This window comes from Lepidothrix coronata, unplaced genomic scaffold (assembly GCF_001604755.1).
Source record: "Lepidothrix coronata isolate B3197 unplaced genomic scaffold, Lepidothrix_coronata-1.0 Scaffold99, whole genome shotgun sequence".
Classification (NCBI taxonomy): Eukaryota; Metazoa; Chordata; class Aves; order Passeriformes; family Pipridae; genus Lepidothrix; species Lepidothrix coronata.
The window spans coordinates 2,255,182-2,273,539 of NW_016690279.1; the positions used below are offsets into that span (position 1 = coordinate 2,255,182).

The 18,358-nt window shown below is 57.5% G+C and overlaps 1 protein-coding gene across 2 annotated transcripts; it reads left to right on the forward strand.

Annotated features, from left to right (window-relative positions):
• Positions 1 to 419: 419 nt before the first annotated feature.
• Positions 420 to 16,808, forward strand: SRC (SRC proto-oncogene, non-receptor tyrosine kinase). 2 transcript variants are annotated; one of them, XM_017822831.1, is made up of 13 exons: positions 420 to 494; positions 4,074 to 4,323; positions 4,564 to 4,663; positions 5,127 to 5,144; positions 8,449 to 8,547; positions 9,593 to 9,696; positions 11,031 to 11,180; positions 11,442 to 11,597; positions 11,755 to 11,934; positions 12,015 to 12,091; positions 12,472 to 12,625; positions 12,786 to 12,917; positions 13,343 to 16,808. In XM_017822831.1, the coding sequence occupies exons 2-13, from the start codon at positions 4,083 to 4,085 to the stop codon at positions 13,549 to 13,551; spliced, it is 1,620 nt and encodes a 539-aa protein (XP_017678320.1). In that variant the 5' UTR covers positions 420 to 494; positions 4,074 to 4,082; the 3' UTR covers positions 13,552 to 16,808. The 2 variants fall into 2 exon arrangements, with proteins under 2 accessions (XP_017678320.1, XP_017678321.1); XM_017822832.1 differs by lacking the exon at positions 5,127 to 5,144.
• Positions 16,809 to 18,358: the final 1,550 nt, after the last annotated feature.

Here is an 18,358-nt window from a genome sequence, read left to right on the forward strand (position 1 = left end):
CCTGCCGCAGGTCCTGGCTGTCCAGAGATGGAGCAGCAGAGCTGAAAATGCTGGTGTGTCTGGAGGAACTGGCTTTGTTTCTCTCCTGAAAAATCACTCGTTGCGCTGGGGGTGTCCACGCTTCCCTCCCATCCTGGGACATCGCCCGGGGCGGCTGCAGCCACCTCCTCTCCCGTCCCCGGTGGGTTTGATGAAGTGGAGCAGAGAATCGTCCCCTCTTCACACATGAGAGAAGATCAGAGCGGGCGGGTGTGAGCTGCCGGCCCCGCGCTGGAGGGGTGGCGAGGAGGAGGAGGAGGAGGAGGAGGAGGGCAGTGGCAGTGGCAGTGGCAGTGCTGGGCACCGGCTGTGGCGGGGGCAGAGGGCACGGTCGGGGGCGCGGGTGCTGCCGCGGGCACTGATGTTCCCTTGTCTCACAGGCTGCGGCGGGAGCTGAGCTGAGTTGGCCGGCGGCACCTCCCCACCCCGCGGCGAGGCTGTAGCCGAAAGCACTGGTAAGGCATCGCGGATGGCCCGGGGAGGGGGAACCAGGCCACTTTACCTGCCGGGGGGGCTCAGATCTGGGGCCCTGGGTGCACAGCCACAGCCGATTTGGCCTTTGAGCATCTGTGGGTGGGCTGGGGGCTGGGTGCAGGTGCCAAAGGCTGAACCCTCCCTGGGTGTTTGCCGAGGCGTGGCCGGCCCGGGGGGGGCAGAGCTGAGGCCTCGCAACTCATCACGGTGGTGGTTCACGATGTGCTGCTGGCGCTGACCCCCCGGAACGGAAAGCAGGGAGTTCCTGCAGGCTGCGACGTGCCCGGGGTGTTAATCCCCGCCGCAGGAAAGCTGCCTCGTCCGCCACCTCGCATCAGTCAGAGTGAGCACGGGAATGCTGGCCGTGCTCCAGCCTGCCACACAAGCCTTGGGAGGGGGAGTAGGGAAGCCCTGCTGGAAACCAAGGCACTGGCCGGGGTGGGGAGTGATGCTGAGCCCCCCATCCCAGCACTGTCAGCTGTGGAAAGCAAGGGAGCAGGGAAATATCCCACTGGGCGTTGGACAGGCTGCCCTGGCTGGATGCTGGCGGTGCTGAGCATCCCTGCAGCCTGCTGCGTGTGGAAATGCTGTCTTTATTAGACATAAATTTATTAGACATAAACACAGCACAGCTGCTGGCCATGGGTATTTTTTGCAGTCTGGCTGCTGTAGTGCTGTCCCACAGCCCCCAGTGATGCTGCTGGGGTGTGCTGGGAGCTGCCACATTGGGTGGTGGGTTCACCCCCTTCCTTGTCTGCCCTTTGACTCTGGGGGAGTTCATCAATGGCTCTGCTGGAAGCAGGGGGGTCTCTCCCTGGTGCCTCCCAGGACCTGAGTGCACAGCACATTCCTGCTGTCATTAATCACTCCTTTGCCAGGCTCTTGCACAACCCTGCATTCTGCCAGGGGAATGTGCACCCTTTCCTCCCTGGCTGCCAAGGGGGATGTTGGGGTCACAGGGTATTTCTCAGACCCCTCTCCTCCCTGGGGACAGGTGGAGAGCCACAGGGCTAAAGCCATATGGTCCTGTGGGCTGAGTTACCTGGGACTCAGAGTGGGGATGGTGCAAGGCTGCCAGTGCCTCTGGGCACAGTTTGGGGTTGCCAGCCTGCATTTTGCACTAGCCAAGTCGAAGCAAGAGCGTGCAGGTATTTATGTGCAAACCAACAGGAGAGCTTGGAGCAGAGCTCGCTGCTCTGCAGCCCCTTCCCCAGAGGACCATGGATTCATGCCTCCTGCTCCTCCTCCTCCTGCATTGGGCCCCGTTGGAGCATCATGTCCTGGTGACCAGCAAACCCCTTGCCCAGGAGGATCAGCACCCCAGTGCAGGGTGGGAGCTCTGATGTCCATTGGAGAGCTCTCCTGCCCAAACCACTGCACAGGAGGGATGATCTCATGGTCCATGGCATCCCTGGCCAGGACATGCCTGGGAGATACACATCCTGTGCCCACAGGCTCTCGGGTGTGAAGGCAAGGACTCGCCTGCTTTGGGGAAGTGCCTTGGGGATCCACTCTCCCATCTCTGTGGTCCTGGCTAATCTCTGGGCATACTGAGTATTTTATACTCTGATTTTCTCAGCATGTTGACAAATCCTTTGCTGACCCAGGCTGGATGTGCTCAGGGGACACTTGCGTCCCCGAAGTGCTGCTAAATCCGCTGCCCCAGCCAGGGAGTTTTCCTGCCTGGGGAAGTGCTGTTTCCAGGGGAAACTCTGAGCAGCTCTGCCCTTGCTCACGGTCGCGTGGGCAGTCACAAGCCACACGGTCACAGCCCCACTGTGCCCCCACTTTCCTCCCTGCACTGCTGCTGCCATCCCAGGAGTGCCAGTGGGTGCTGGAGCTCTGGGCAGAGGTGAGAGAGGGGCTTGCTGGGGATGGGATGGTTGGGGCTTCTTCTCTTTGCTTCTAAGGTCCTGCTTTCCCCTGCAGTTCTGCTTTAGTATCTTCGGCACCAGGCTTTTAAAGTGCATTTATTTATGGGACAGACACCCTCCCCCCTGGCTGCAGGACGTGCCTCTGAATTTGCCAGTGCAGAGCTTATATTTGACCTTTCTTTGCTTCGAGAACCCCAAAGTCCAGGACAGAGACACGTGGGCTGGGTCCCGTGGCAGATAGAGGCATTGGTCCTTCCTTGTTCCTGCATCCATAGGAGGAACGACAGCTCTTCTCCCCACTGGAGTGGCTTCTGGAGTCATACCTAGCAGTTTATTCTAATTCCTAAAAAATCAGTTTATTCCAATTCCCTGACCCTGTCAGGGTCTGATCCTGCCAGCATGGGTCACACCAGGACTCTGCTTGTGTACATTGCTTGTACAATGTGGGAGCTGGAAAAGAGTGGATGGAAGTTGTGTCTTCTGGGAAATAAGCCCCGAGCACTGTGGGGAGGGGAGCTGGGAGGGGAGCAGAGCTTGTGCCTGGCACCCCTAAGCTTCCCCATGGCAGGAACCAGGGGCTCTGCCCCACTGACACTGGGGCTGTGCAGGCTGCTGGGGCTGCCCATGGCTCTGGCCCTGCTCGTGGGGGTTTGGCCTGAATTCTCTCCAAAGCTGGGCTAGAAAAACCCCTGGCACAGCCTCACTAGTGGCTGCATCCAGGTCCCACACCCCACAGGCAGTGGCTGCCTCCTCTGCTGTTTCCCTGCTTCTGTGTTCTTATCAGAGATAGTCTCCTCCCTGGTTGTCTCCACCTCCCTTTTCCCTCCTGCCATGCGTGATCTAGCCTAAATATTTCCTTCCATAGCTTCAGGACACTGCTGGGTATCCTGCCATCTTTGGAGACTGCAAATAATTCCCTTCCTTCATTTATATCATTACCTTGAAGGTATTTATAGAGTGTGATCTTGAGTGGAAAGGAAGGCTATATATATAAACTATTTGACTATATATAAAGCTGAGATCCCTTGGTCCTTAGCTGTGAGCTGCCTGAAACTGCTCCTGATTTAAGCTTTTATCCCATTTGCTGCATGTTTTGGACTTCAAAGGTACATGTTCAGCAATTAAATCCCCATCCTGAGCCAGCAGTGATGCAGCTGTGGGTTCTCCAAATTTCTGTTGTCACAGTAATCCAAGCACGTGGATATTTGTCTGTGTCTTGTTTTCTCCTGTCCACGCCCTGGTACAAACTCCCATGCACGAGGAAACGCGTCTGGGTGGGACTGAGCTGCATCCCACAGCGGGTGCCTGGCCCTGGAGCTGCTGCACTCTCAACCACAGGTCAGGCTCCATGCTCAGCATCCTCGCTCCACATTCCCAGGGCTCAGTGTGCTTCCCTCTGCTCCCAAAGTGTGTCCTGAAAACTCCACTCCTGGTGTTTCGCTGGCTGCTGTGGCCACGCAGGAGGTGGCTCAGTGTTATGGAGGGGCGATGCTGTCCCAGGGCAAGGGCAGGGTGGCCAGACTTCCCGGCAGCTGATGCTTGAACAGACTCCAGAGGTTGTTTCGTTTCCTGGTGGGCAGGCATCTGTCACCCAGGCCCTGGAGAGCGACTTCTGCTTACTAATTGTAATAATAATAATTACAGCGATAATAACAGAGGCCCTCTGCGTGTCTGTGTCTCCTCCAGCCCGGGACCATGGGGAGCAGCAAGAGCAAGCCCAAAGACCCCAGCCAGCGCCGGCGCAGCCTGGAGCCCGCCGACAACACCCACCATGGGGGTTACCCAGCCTCGCAGACGCCCAGCAAAGCGGCAGCCCCCGATGCCCACCGCACCCCCAGCCGCGCCTTCGGGACCATGGCTGCTGAACCCAAGCTCTTTGGAGGCTTCAACACCTCTGACACGGTCACCTCTCCGCAGCGTGCCGGGGCACTGGCTGGTTGGTGTGGGCTGGGGCTCGGCAGGGCGGGGAGGGGCTCGGTCGGGTCTTTGTGGGCTCAGGGCCAGCTTCTTGGGGTCTTCTGCTTTTGAGGGACTCTGTGCTTGGGGGAGAAGCAGATCTGTGTGTTGTTGGCCCGTGGGAGGATGGTGGGAGAGGGGGATCCCTGGTGAGGGGCACCCAGCGCTGTTCTGCAGCAGCACCCATGGCTGTGCCCCTGCTGAGAGCTCTGTGTCGCAGGTGGAGTCACCACCTTCGTGGCCCTCTATGACTACGAGTCCCGGACTGAAACGGACTTGTCCTTCAAGAAAGGAGAGCGCCTGCAAATTGTCAACAACACGTGAGTGTCCCCGTCCCTGTCCCTGCAGCCATGCCCATGTGGTGAGCTGCCATCTCTGTCCCTCCTGCAGAGCCCCCAGCCCAGCCCAGCAGGACCAGCTCTCCCAGGGATGGGGGCTCAGAGAGAGAGCCCCCAAATGTGCACGGACACAGTGACTTGTCCAAGGACACTGATGCTAGAAGCAATCATTTGCCTGCTTCCTCATCCTCCCAGCCCTGCTGCTGGTCACTGTGGCCTGGCAGCCTTGTCACCAAGCTGCCTCCTCAGCTTGCTGGCCAGTCTGTGCCCTCCAACACAGGGCCATGTCCCCACTGGTCCCCCGTCCCTGTCCGTGCTCAGCTCCCTCTCATTTACCTGGACACATTCCTCAACTTCACGGGTGCTTTCCCCTGTGCTTGCAAGCTGTCTCTGGTCTCACCTTCTCTCTTGACTCTTCTTTCTCTCCCTCCATGCTGTCACTTAGGAGGAAAGTGGATGTCAGGTGTGTATGGCACATTATTACTGTTATTATTAATGATCTACATGATCAAAACCCATCTGCTGCCCACATTAGAGCAGGTTGGTTGGAGCAGGGCTGGGAGGAGATGGTTTACCAATGGTTTTGTGGTCAGTTGGGTTTGTTTTCCTTGAGGAACTGGGACAGAGCAGGGAGTCTCTTCCCATGCTGGGGAACTGTTCCACCCAGAGCTGTGTCTGCACCTGGGAGCTCTGAACCTGGCCCCTTTCTTTTTCTGTGCCTGGCTCCCCTCTGCAGTTCCTTTCCAGTTGGCTCTTCACTTCCTCCTGGCCTTTTTTGCCCTTTTTTTTTTCATTTTTTAGTTATACTTTTATTTTTCATGAGTGACTCTGGGGACTCAAGCATGTCCTTAGGGGTCTGACCCCCTGATTTGCTCCCCGTCCTGGTCACCACAGCACACACATCACGTGCTGTTGTAGAGCAGGGCAGCGTGGCCAGCTGGAAGATGCTCCTAAACATGATCCTGTGTTATTAAATCCATGGGTGGTCTGTCCTAACATGGCACACATGGTCTGGAGCCTGGCTGGCAGAGCCAGTGTCCCCAGGCATGGAGCTGTCACAGGGTCCTGAGGGTCTCCAGCTCCCATTCCCCTCCACTGCTGCCTTCCAACCTGGGCACCCAAAACAGCTTTGCAAGGTCAAAGAGTGGAAAGATGAGGAAACACCCTGGGAGTGAGATTTCTCCTGCAATGCTCGGGCAGTGTTGCACAAACATGTTTTCAATCTGATCCTTGTTCTCATTGTTCCAGTGCTGTTTATTAAGGGTGATTTGTTTCATCCATGAAGTCCAGGATGCTCAGGGCTTCAATGCTACAGGAAAAGCCTGAATTTGGGGGTTTGGGGGCTTCTTACTTTCAGCCTCAGCAGTGTAAGTGCCCTATGCTTGAGTTTGGGCTGTTGCAAAGTGAGCTCTGCTCGTGGAGGTCCAGACCAGGACCATATATGTGGGTTTTTTCTTTACACCTCATATCACTTCTGAGGTTTCCACACTTTTTTTTTCCTCTGCTTCTATTTATCGTTCAGAGGGAAGGGTCGAGCTGTGATGGGCTCTGCAGCATCCTGGGGGGCAAAAGGGCTTCATTTGGTGACACAGCCCTTTGGTGGAGGGTGCAGGATGTAGCTGCTGACCTTCCCAGTGTCTGTGTGGGTGGGATGTCCACAGGGAGAGAGGCAGTGGAGGAAGCTGGGCAGTTTGTGCAGTGCTCAGGGCGTGAATCACTCTTCTCATTGAGTTCCCAGAGATGCTTGGACCGTCTGGGAACAGCTCAGGCTGCTGCACTTTGGGGACAGCAACAGGCAGGCGTGTGATGTCCCCTTCCTCTAGGCTCCCTGGCAGGGCATCCCTGGAGCTGTGGGGAGGGTCAGTCTGGGAAGGGCTGGCAGGTCCTGGGCACAGCAGGAGCCCATGGCCGTAGTGGCTTTGCAGGGTGGTGGCAGGTTTTGGCTGCTCTGACTTAACCAGGGTTGTGCAGGACAGAAGGAGAAGCTTCCACATCACTGAGATCCCTGCTCCACGTCAGCCTCCCAGTCCCCCCCAGTGCAGAAAGGCTCTCGTGGTCCCATTTCCAGTGGGAGGAGGTCTCCTCCCAGCCAGCTGGCAGCCAGCAGGGATGTGGTGGGATATTTTGGGTAAGATTGTGCAGGGAATTGTTGAAATGCTTTGTTTTGATGATGATGATTATTATTATTTTTTTCCCCACTGAGATATTTTTGGAATAGTTTGTTTTTGCTGAATTCCCAGCTTGCAGCCTTGCAGCCCAAGCTGGAATGAAGCCACGAGTCAAAAGCTGGGCATTTTTCAAGCAGATGTTTACTCTGGCCCTGTGGGAAAGAGCCCAACCAGCTTTCAGAGCCCCCTCAGTAAAGGTGACTGGGGCAGCAGCCCTGGCTGGGGAGCCCAAGCTGCCTGCCATGCACTGTGCTGGGGCTGGGAGAGGCTGAAGTGCCATCCAGGGCTGCTGCCAGGCTGGTCCAGGGGCAAAGCCCAGCTCTGTGGGTGGGAGGAGAGGCCTGGAAGGTCCCTGCTGTCCCCTGCCCCACTGACACCACTGTGGGGAGCTGGGGGCCGTGTCTGGGTTCTCCTGACCACTTGGAAGCATTGCTGGTTTAGCTGCTGGTGTGTCTGGAGTGAGGATGGAGGTTTACACATCTGCAGGGTCAGGGATGGGTCTGGATGTGGTCTGATGAGCCCTGCAGTGGTGACTGAGGTTATTAGTGTTTTTCTGTAACGTTTGTGGAGGTTGTCCTGCCAAGTTCCTGCATCCTTACGGGGCTGTTCCCACGAATCTGCAGTTTTCCTGTAGCCTCGTCTCCCTTGTGGTCAGGATGAGTTTGGTGACTCTGTCTTTGATGGGCAAGAAGATGCAGGTGGTGGGAGGAAGAGCCCTGCTGTCTGCAGGAAGGGGAAGCCGCCTCCTGCTGTCCTCTTGTTCCTCTCTATTCATTCCTCTCCAGCCCTGTCTGGAGCAGGAGCCTGGTGGGCAGGAGGGCAGAGTGGGGAAGAGACTCCTGCTCCTGGGGACGTGCCTGGGGCTGCTGATCCTAGGGCTGGAGGGATGGATGGTGGCTAAGCCCCAGGTTTTTGGGGACAAGTCACACTCACGGTTGTGCAGGCAGAGCCCACCCTTTGTGGGGCTGCACGAAGCTCAGGTCAGGGCTGCAGCCACGTGGGGTGCCCATCCTGGGGCTGTGAGCAGGGCACCCAGGCTAGACAGATCCCACTGCATCCAGGCTGGGCATCACTGCTGGGCAGGGCTCACCCCCTGCCCAAACCTCAGCCCCTTCCTGTTGCTTTTCTGCAGCCTGTATTTAACTAACTCTCCTGGGTTTTCCTGGTGCCTTTGTTAATTGCTGCCATCCTTCTGTTGCTTCTCCCCGTCTCCCCTCCCTCCCCTCGCCTGCTGCTCCCCCCTGTCCTGCTGCTGGGACCCCCAATGCCTCACAACCTCCAGCCAGACCCCGTTCCCGTTCAGGTGGCTCTGAAGGTATTCTGGCTCAGGACTGCCCTGCTCAGTTTAAGTTTAAAGTTCATCCCATATGCAAATGGGTGGCCCCACTAATAAGAGCTCACCCAGATGGAGCCATGGGCAGGGGCTGGCAGCAGGAGCACTCCTGGCTGGGGTCTGGCTGTGGGGCTGGGGCTGCAGGGCTGTCCCCCTTCCCGGCAGGGCTCTGCGCTGGCTCGTCCTCCCCCGGTGCCTGTGGGCGGGCGAGGGGCTGGCTGGGGGGCTCCTGGCTTCACACTGAGTGTGTTTTGGTTCTCTTGCAGGGAAGGTGACTGGTGGCTGGCTCATTCCCTCACTACAGGACAGACGGGCTACATCCCCAGTAACTATGTCGCGCCCTCAGACTCCATCCAGGCTGAAGAGTAATTGCCATCTTTTAGACAGTTCAAAAAAGAGCGATAGCAAACTCACCCCAAGTGTTCCTCCCTGCCCCTGCCCCATCCTGGGGGAAGCCTTCCTCTTTGCTGTTTTCCCCTTTGAGTGTGCAAACCCCAAAAATGTTTTCCAGCCTTCCTTTAAGGCCCACGAGTGCAGTGGTGCAGCGTGCTTGCGTGGTGGAGGGGGAGCAGTGGCACAGTGGGGCCGTGGATGCTTTTGGTCTGTTTTTTATGGAGAGCCTGGGGAAGAGAAAGCTCCATTGCACCCTTACAGGACTTAAAGGGGGCTCATAAAAGAGAGAGAGAGTGACTTTTTGCGTGGGCAGAGGGGCCTGTGAGAGGACAAGGGGAAATGGTTTTAAACGAGAAGAGGAGAGATTTAGATTAGATGTTAGGAAGAAATTCTTCCCTGTGAGGGTGGTGAGGCCCTGGCACAGGTTGCCCAGAGAAGCTGTGGCTGCCCCATCCCTGGAAGTCTTCGTGGCCAGATTGGATGGGGCTTTGAACAACATGGTCTAATAGAAGGTGTGGCAGGAAGGCAGTTTGGAACGAGGTGATCTTTAAGGTCCCTTCCAACCCAAATCTATGTTTCTATGATTTTACTCCTCCACATGGACGCACTGCTGGCTCCACCTGTGCAGATCAGGCTGAGTGTGGAGGGAGCTGTCACACAGGGAGAGCAGGCAGGGGAAAAGCCAAATGTCTCAGAGCAGGAGGTGCCAGCTATGTCCCTTTCCCAGCCAGCAGCGTGGTATCCCTCAGCAAGAGCTTGGGGGGCTTCAGGCATCCCATTTGGGAAGGCTTTCAGAGTGAAGGTGTTCCAGGGCCTGTGGAGCAGGGTTGCTCCTTGGGCGATGCCCAGCCTGGGCTGGACGGGGACAAGGCACACCCTGAGGCACCCAAGCCCAGAGGTGCAGCCCCTGGTCTCCAAAACCTGGGATGTGGAGGCTGGGGCTGAGGCCCCTGCTTGGGCAGGCAGTGGAGGGGGTGGGGATGTGCCGGGTGCTGAGCTGCTGCCTTGCTCCTGCAGGTGGTATTTTGGGAAGATCACTCGCCGGGAGTCCGAGCGGCTGCTGCTCAACCCCGAAAACCCCCGAGGGACCTTCCTGGTCCGGGAGAGTGAGACCACGAAAGGTGAGCGGGTTTGGGGGGGACTGGCCTCAGAGAGACCCTCTCTAAAGGGTGTGGGGGTACCTTGAGTCCCCTCAGTCACTCTGTGGGATCCAAGTTCCCCAGCTTAGGCATGGGGGGAGGGAGGAGGAGAAAAAGGTTATACCATATAGACAGGAGACGATGTTTGGCATTGCTGAACGATGCCCCTCAGCATGGGCAGCCTCCTGGGATCTCCCCTGCCAGTGCTGATCTCCAGGGAGCCAGTGCTGCTGCCCCCATCACATCCCCAGTGACTGTGCTGAACACACCATTACACCACTGAGCCCATGGTTTGGGGGGACGTGGCCACTTCTCTCCCAGCCCCATGGCACCCTTCAGAGAGATGGTTCAGCTCATGGCAGGGTGGGAGCTGGGAGCCTCTCCATCCCCAGCAGAACCACCTGGCAGGATGCTCTTTTTTCCTGTTTTTTTTTCTTTACCCCCAAGTAGATGTTTTTTTGGTTTTCCCTGGTCCCTGTATAGTGGCAATATCTTGAACATGTGCTTCCTGGGCACGCAGGCCGAGGGAGCGATGAACTTTAATCCTTCTTTCAAGTCTGACGACTCTTTATACTTGTTTTATATCTCCCAAAAGTGTGAGTTGTGATCTTTGAGGTTTGACTGCCTGAGGATGCTGTTTCTTACCTGAAAACGTGGCTCCAAATGCACCTTTGGGAAAAGCCCCTTGATGTGCCTCTCTGTTTTTATGCCTTGAACTTATCACTAGTTATTTTATTCTGGTGGAAGCAGCTCATTCAAGCAGCAGCATAAATCTTCATCTCTGCTCTCTGTGGCCCCAGCAGCACTGTGTTGTTCTTGTATGGGCAGAGCAGAGCCAAGATCCCAAAGGGGTGTTTTTGGACCAGGGAATTAGGCCCACCAGCCCTTGGCTCCCCTCTGAGATGCTGAGATGTAGAGGTGGTGGGTCAGGAGCCTGCCCCAGCCTGCCTCCCATCTGGTCCTATCTCCTGCTGCAGAGAAGGACCTGACAGGTCTGGGGGAGCTGGGGGACAATGCCCCTGGTTAGTACATCCCATAGGATGGCTGGTGGCAAGGCTTGGCAGAGCTGCTGTGCAAGCAGGGGGCAGCTGGAGGTTGTGACTGCATGTTGTGGCTGTAGCCAGGGGTACGTGCCATCCCTCCCTGGCACCAGGTGCCAGCTGGGGCATCCAGGAGCTGCTCCCCATCCTCTTCTTTGGGTGACAGAGGGAGCCTGCATGCCCAGTCCTGCCTCCTCCATGCCCCCCCTCCGTGGGACCCCATGGGGAGCTCCTGCCTGCAGCACGTCTCCCCCAGCCCCTCGCTCCTGCCCACAGGTGCCTACTGCCTCTCTGTCTCCGACTTCGACAACGCCAAGGGGCTCAACGTGAAGCACTACAAGATCCGCAAGCTGGACAGCGGCGGCTTCTACATCACCTCCCGCACCCAGTTCAACAGCCTGCAGCAGCTGGTGGCCTACTACTCCAGTGGGTAGCCATGCAGGGTCCCCTTGGGGTCTGGTGGCACCCGGGGTGCTGTGCCTGCTCTCGCTGCAGGGCGGGTGCTGTTGGGAAGCCAGCACAGGGCTGGGGAACCCCAAACCAGTTGTGTGGGATCCTGGTGAAAAGCTGCCTGGGTTTTAGGGCACAGGGTTGGGTACTGGTCCCCGAGGTGTTTGCTGGGAGGATGTGGGGTAAAGACATCACGTGCCTAAAAGCCCAAGTGTCACCTTGCCGTTCCTTTACTAGAACACGCCGATGGCTTGTGCCACCGTCTCACCAACGTCTGCCCCACATCCAAGCCCCAGACCCAAGGCCTTGCCAAGGATGCCTGGGAAATCCCCCGGGAATCGCTGCGGCTGGAGGTCAAGCTGGGACAGGGCTGCTTCGGAGAGGTGTGGATGGGTAAGGAGCATTCCCTCCCTGCTGTCCCCTCCCTGTCACCACCTGCATCCTGTCCCCAGCCATCTGCAGGTGCCCGGAGCCTGCAGTGGGGTGGGGGAGCAGGTGAGGGACACGACCCCCTGCCCCTGTGTCCTGAGCCGCGTGTCCTGTGCCACAGGGACCTGGAATGGCACCACCCGGGTGGCCATCAAGACACTGAAGCCTGGCACCATGTCCCCGGAGGCCTTCCTGCAGGAAGCCCAGGTCATGAAGAAGCTCCGGCACGAGAAGCTGGTTCAGCTCTACGCCGTGGTTTCAGAGGAGCCCATTTACATTGTCACCGAGTACATGAGCAAGGGTGAGCACAGGAGGGACACCAAGGGTGTGGCTGAGGGACACTGCTCCTCCCCATTGCTCTGACCATGGTCTTCCTCACAGGGAGCCTCCTGGACTTCCTGAAGGGTGAGATGGGCAAGTACCTGCGGCTGCCCCAGCTCGTGGATATGGCGGCTCAGGTGGGTTTGTGCATCCCTGGGTGTCCTGCATCCCCCTCCAAGGGCACTGGCTGCCTGAGCCCCTCGCTGGGCTGTCACAGCTGTCACTGGTCAGGTAGTGGGGTGCTGTGCAGCCTTGCTCGGGTGGGTGCTGTGGTCCCCCTGGGTCTCAGCCTGGAGCTGGGTTGCAGTCTGGGACCGTCGTTTTGCCCATTCCTGTTGCCACTGGCTCTCCCTGGCCAGCAAAGCCGTGTCTTCATGGGGTTGTTTGAGCACCTGGTTGTTCCCACACCCCAGCTGGGTGCCACTGCAGAGCTGTTCCCCTCTTTGCTGCTGGGCACTCCCCGGGAACCCTTGTGTCACCCTGTCAGCCTCAATGCCCCATGTGCTGGTCCCCACAGATCGCATCTGGCATGGCCTATGTGGAGAGGATGAACTACGTGCACCGGGATCTGCGGGCAGCCAACATCCTCGTGGGGGAGAACCTGGTCTGCAAAGTGGCTGACTTCGGCTTGGCACGTCTCATCGAGGACAACGAGTACACTGCTCGTCAAGGTGCGTGTCCCTCGAGGTGCCCAGGCAGGTGGCACCAGAGCAATGGCCACTGGTCCCTGGTCCCCAGAGGTGTGTGTTGTGTCTGGAGCCGACACGTGGCTCTGACTGCACAGAGACACTCGTGGCCCCACACAGCCCCTCACGCTACCTCTCCATCCAGGTGCAAAGTTCCCCATCAAGTGGACGGCCCCTGAAGCAGCTCTCTATGGAAGGTTTACCATCAAGTCAGATGTCTGGTCCTTTGGCATCCTCTTGACCGAACTGACCACCAAGGGCAGAGTGCCGTACCCAGGTGAGGGCTGGCACCCACCAGCAGAAGCCCTGTCCCTATTGCAGTGCCCAATGCCAGCTGCTCATGCCCAGAGTTTACTCCTGGCACTCCGTGGCCCTCAGAGTGGAGTAACAAACTGATGCAAAGTTTCTCCTGCCCTTTGGGGCTGAGCTGCCCCTTCCCAGGTCGGATCCTCCCCACTGGGGTGAGCAGAGATTGGCCAGGATGCAAGGTCCCAGCCACCCCGTCTCGCTCTAGCCCAGAGCAAGGTGACAGGCTGGCAGGGAAAAGATGCTCTTGGGCTGGGGGCATTTCTCTCTCCGTGGGTCACTGGGGTTGCCCCTGAGGGGTGTCCCAGCACGGCACCCTTGGTGTGTCCCCTGGGACAGGCACAGTGCAGGACCTGGCCCGGCTCTGATCAATGCCATGTCTCCTCTGGCACGCAGGGATGGTGAACCGGGAGGTGCTGGATCAGGTGGAGCGAGGGTACCGCATGCCCTGCCCGCCCGAGTGCCCAGAGTCCCTGCACGACCTCATGTGCCAGTGCTGGCGGAAGGACCCGGAGGAGCGACCCACCTTCGAGTACCTGCAGGCTTTCCTGGAGGACTACTTCACCTCGACAGAGCCCCAGTACCAGCCCGGCGAGAACCTATAGACCCGGAGTTCCTCCTGGCACCAGGGACGCTGCCGTCCTCGCCGCAGGGCACAGAGGGCTGGCCTCCCCACAGAGGGGCTGTTTTTGTGGAGCAGCCCTGGAGCAGGACGGGGCGTTGTCTGCGGATGCAGCCCGGGGAGGTGCTGGGTCCCCCCATTGCTCATTGAGACTTGTGGCCCGTGCGTAGAGCAGCGCTGTCCCGCTGGCAAGAGGAGCCCGCGGGCGCCGGCGGAGCTGGCTCGGGAGGGCGAGCAGAGCATCTCCTGCCAAGAGACTTGGCTTTTGGGAGACTTTTCCCCCCTACAGCTCTGGGATGAGCCTGGAGGGATTGGGGGACAGCATCACTCCACCTCAGACACATGGCCCCAGTCTCCTGCACCCCCTTTCTAAATCAGCACAAATTTCCCTGCCTCTTCAGCCTCTCCACTGTCTCCCCCTTGGCTCCGGTTCCCCTGAGGATGCTGGCAGAGACATTTCACCACAGATTCAGAATCACAGAATGCTGAGTTGGAAGGGACCCATAAGGACCATCAAGTCCAGCTCTTAAGTGAATGGCCCACACGGAGATCAAACCCACGACCTTGGTGTTATTAGCTCCATGCTCTAACCAACTGAGCTAAGCTCAGTGTCATGATGGCACAATCCCTGGCTGGTTCAAAGGGGGTGATGCACTGGATGGTGGTGCCAGCGTGGGATGGCAGCAGAACTCTGGTGGTCCCTCTGGCCTTGCCATGACCTCAATGGCTAGTGGGTTCTAGAACCATGAAATGTGACTGCTCGTGGCTCTGGTGATGGACACTGTCCCATAGGAGCACCTGGGCACACGATGAAATCTTCCAGCTGTGTCTGTTCCCCCAGGGGACTTGTCTCCCCTCCTGGGAGTGGCACAGGGGATGCTGACAGAGCCCTTGCCCTGTCTGCAGCCAGCCCTGCTGCCCTGCTGTGTTTTCTCCCACCACACACTCCAGGTCTTCCAGCCACCTCCTTGTAAAGTGCCCCTCAGCCTCCACCCCTGGTTCTACCACCAGCTGTCCCACCAGCAGAGTCCCCCGGGCTGGCCCTGCCACCAAATCCACTGCCACTGTGGGGGTTGGGTGCACGGCCCATGTAGCTGTTCAGGGTGTTGGGAGTGTTTTGGGGGAAATACTCATCTTTCACAGATGCTTTTGTTCACCTGGTACGTTTTTAGCTGGCTTCCCTTTGCCCCTCATGTCTCAGCTGCCAGGTTGCAGCCCCCATGCAGCATCCCAAGCCACATGCCACCATCCCAGAGAAGAATCCTGGGAAGTGCTGTGCCACATCTGCATCCTCATCTCCCCCCTGCTTGCTCCCAAAGTCCTCAGCCATGTTTCAGAGGTGGGTGGCTATCCCTGCCCAGCTTTGCCCCACACATATCCCGTGGGGCTGATTCCCAGACTCTGTGTGGCAAACCCCAGTCCCTTCCCTCTTCCACTCAGCGCCTGCTTGTACATAACCCTTGAGTGGTCCCCACACCCTCCCAGACCTAGATTTCATTGCATGGGTTGGTTTTCCCCTCCTGTGGCTGTATCCAGCTGGAAACCCTTCACTGTGGTGGTTCACAAAGCTTCTCTCCCTCACCTCTCGGGTGCCAGCCCCACTCGCTCAGAAAAACCTGGGGGGTCTTCAGATGCTCTCCTGGGCCATGGTGGGATGGGGGCTTGGGGAGTGCTGCAGGGCAGGAGTGCTGGGGGGAAGGACACAGAGAGGGGAGCCAGTGGCTTCACCCACCTCTCAGTCCTCAGGCAGGGGGCTTTCTGTGCCTCCCCATCACCTGTGGGATGGGCTGTCCCTCCAGCACAGCCTCGTCACGGGCAGCAGACCCAACCCTCCTCTTACCAGTCCCTGCCATGGTACCAGTGTCCCAGGAAAGCTGGGTGGGAGCCCAGTGTGGGCAGGGGTGGCCAAAAGCCCCACCCCAAATCTCCACCAGAGCAGGGTTCAGGCACAACACTGCTTCCCGTTCACTCCCACAGCTCCCTGCACGCTTATTTATGAACCAAGGACTTGGTTGGTTGGTTGGTTGGTTAATGGCTCCTTTTTTGAGTAAAACCCTCAAAATCAGCTTGATCAGGCTCTTCAGCTGGATGGAGAGATCCTGCTGGCTTGAAGAACAGCGACTGGATTAATGGATTTGTTTTTAAATCATTTCGAAAGTTGGAACCTTTTCTCCCCCACTCCCTTCCTTACAGGTTTCTGTGTTTGGGTAGGGTCTCCCCAAACCTCCATGTTCTGGGTCTTCCCCTGTTTGCAGCCCTTTGGGATGGGCAGCTGCCATGTCCCCATTGGCACTACCAGGGACACCCTGTCCCTTGGCAGCCCTTCCGAGGGGTGGATGGTGCCTGTGGCCTGTGCCACAGCTCTGCCTGAATTCCACAAAATCCCCATCCCTGGGAGAAGCCAGATTTGGTCTGGAAGCTGGGGAGAGAGAAGGCAGGCCCACGAGTTCAGTTTGGCCTTTGGGTGTCTGCGGCACGTGCAGGCTCTCCTGTGGGCACAGGGGGTCAGGAGCAGCCTGGACCTGCTCACCCGGCAGCTCCAGCTCTGGCTCTCCCTGGAAGCAGCAGGCACAAGGAGCGCCCCGGGCTGGCTTAATGCCCCATGGATTTCGGGAAGCTTTGCCAGAGGAGACGTGCTGGGGACATTTCAGGGCAGAAGACAGTAAGGCAATGCCAGAGGAGCCCTCCTGCACAGGGCTGTGTGTCCTCGTGTCCGTGTGTCCCTCGTGGTTCTGTGCAGCAGCTCTGCTGGGACTCAGCATCTCCAGACTCGCCACCACAACCAGCAGGGCCCGGAGGTCCCGGGGATTCAGAGCCTCCCCTCCACCCCCAGTGTTGGCTGGCAGTTTATTTGTTAAGCCAATAAATTCCAGAGGGGAGCCCCCACTTAAGGATGCTTTTTGGCTTCCTGGACCCCATCAAATCCTGTAAGTCATTCTCCTCTGCTGTTATAATTTTTTTACACAGTCTTTTGTAAAAGATCTCCAACCGACTATGCAGAGAACATGTGGATCTGTGTCTCTCCCCAGCTTCCCTCACCTGCCTTTTTTGATGTCTAAGTAAAATATTTAGCTTTTCTTTTTTTTTTTTTTTTTTTGTTTGGGTCTTTTTTTTTTGGATAATAATAAAACTGGGGAAAAAACCTAAAAAAGGTCCAGCTTTGTGGGTGGTGGGGGGGTGGAGATGCTTTGAAACTCTAACGTGGATGTAAATACTTTGCAATTTGATAATTAAATACAAACAGACCTCACAAAACAAAAGTGTAGCTCATGTGTGAGGGACCTCGTGAGCTCCTTAGCACCTGTGATGGAGGAGCTGCTGGATCCTGGAGCTTGTGCAGGGCCAATGGGAAGGCTGGAGGGGACAGGGCAGGGGCAGTGCCCCATCAGCAGAATCTGCTTCAGCAGCACTCACAAGAAGCAGACCTGCTCTCTCTGGGTGATTAGTGGGTGCTGACTGGGATGATTAAGTAATTGATAACATTTGGGAGCAGTAGGCCCTTTGAGAGCAGGATGGTTGATGTTCCTCCTTCACCACTACCTTTATCATCCACGTGGTCTGTAGTGGCTTTAGTGCCCCAAGTCCCCGCTCTGGCTGCTCCCTCCATCTTGGACTGGTAAGTGACTCGGTCTTATCACCTTCAATGTTTATTGCTTTATGTGTTGTTTGTCTTTAAAAGAATTAAGCGATGGTGCTGGTCCCTTGGTCCCCCTGCAGTGTGTGGGCTCAGGGTGGGCTGGTCACCACAGGCAGCAGCCCTGAACAGCAAATCCTGAGTTGTGCTGAGGGTCTGGGGTCTCTCCCACAGGCCAGACCCAGCAGAAGGTCTCCTGAGGCAGGAGTGGGGTGGTGTTCATTAAAGGGTTGGCTCATGGCAGGGCTGTGCCCCCATGTCAGGCTCTCAGGTCTTGCTGCCAGTGTCACCACAGCCCCTGGTGCTCACTGGTAGCAAGGGGTGAACAGGAGGCTGCCAGCATGTGTTGACTCAAGAGGACACAGCCTGTCTCTGCCCTGTGACAAGATTTGCCTTTGCTTGAGGAGCAGCAAAACCCTCTCATCAGGGGTTAATCTCTAGGCTTGGGAGGGAAGGGCTAAAGTCCTTACCTGACTTCAGCTTAGATCCCACGGCTGGGAAACCAGCTGGTGCCAAAGGGCAATGGCAGGGCTCTGTGCCACTGAGTGATGTTTGTGGCTTTCCAGGGGTTTGGCTGGACCATTCCCAGGGTGACAGTGTGAGGGGAAGAGGCTGGAGGCCATGGAAGGCTGGTGCTATTGGGAGCAGGACTGTGCCTCTGGACTTGGTTGCCATCTCTGTTTCTAGGGATTGGAGCCTGGGCTTTTTTCTGTATTTGTTTTTTCCCTTTACTGACCCTGCTGTGTCACTGATCTGTTATGTGACCTAGAAAAGAAAATGATCTCTCCTTCATATGGAAAGACAAAGAAACAGCTTAAGGCTCCTGCTCCCTGTATCTAGGGAGCATCAGGCAGATGGACACTGTAATTCAGCAAGGTGATGAGACTTGCTCTGTGCCAAAGTGTCAAGTGACACTTGCGGGCAGTGTCCAGGTTCAGTGGGGCCTGGCACAGCACAGCGGCTGTGTTTGAAATCCCACTGCTTTGAGTCCCCGGTGTAGCTGCCTGCCGGTGCAGTCCCCACACATCCCTGGGGACAGAGCCACCCCCCTGCTCTTCTGGCAGAGAAACTCCTCGAGAGCAGGGCCAAAGCTCCGAGCGTCCCTGGGTGCAGCCAGCACAGGCTGTGTCTGCACGGGCTCGGCCCAATCTGCGGT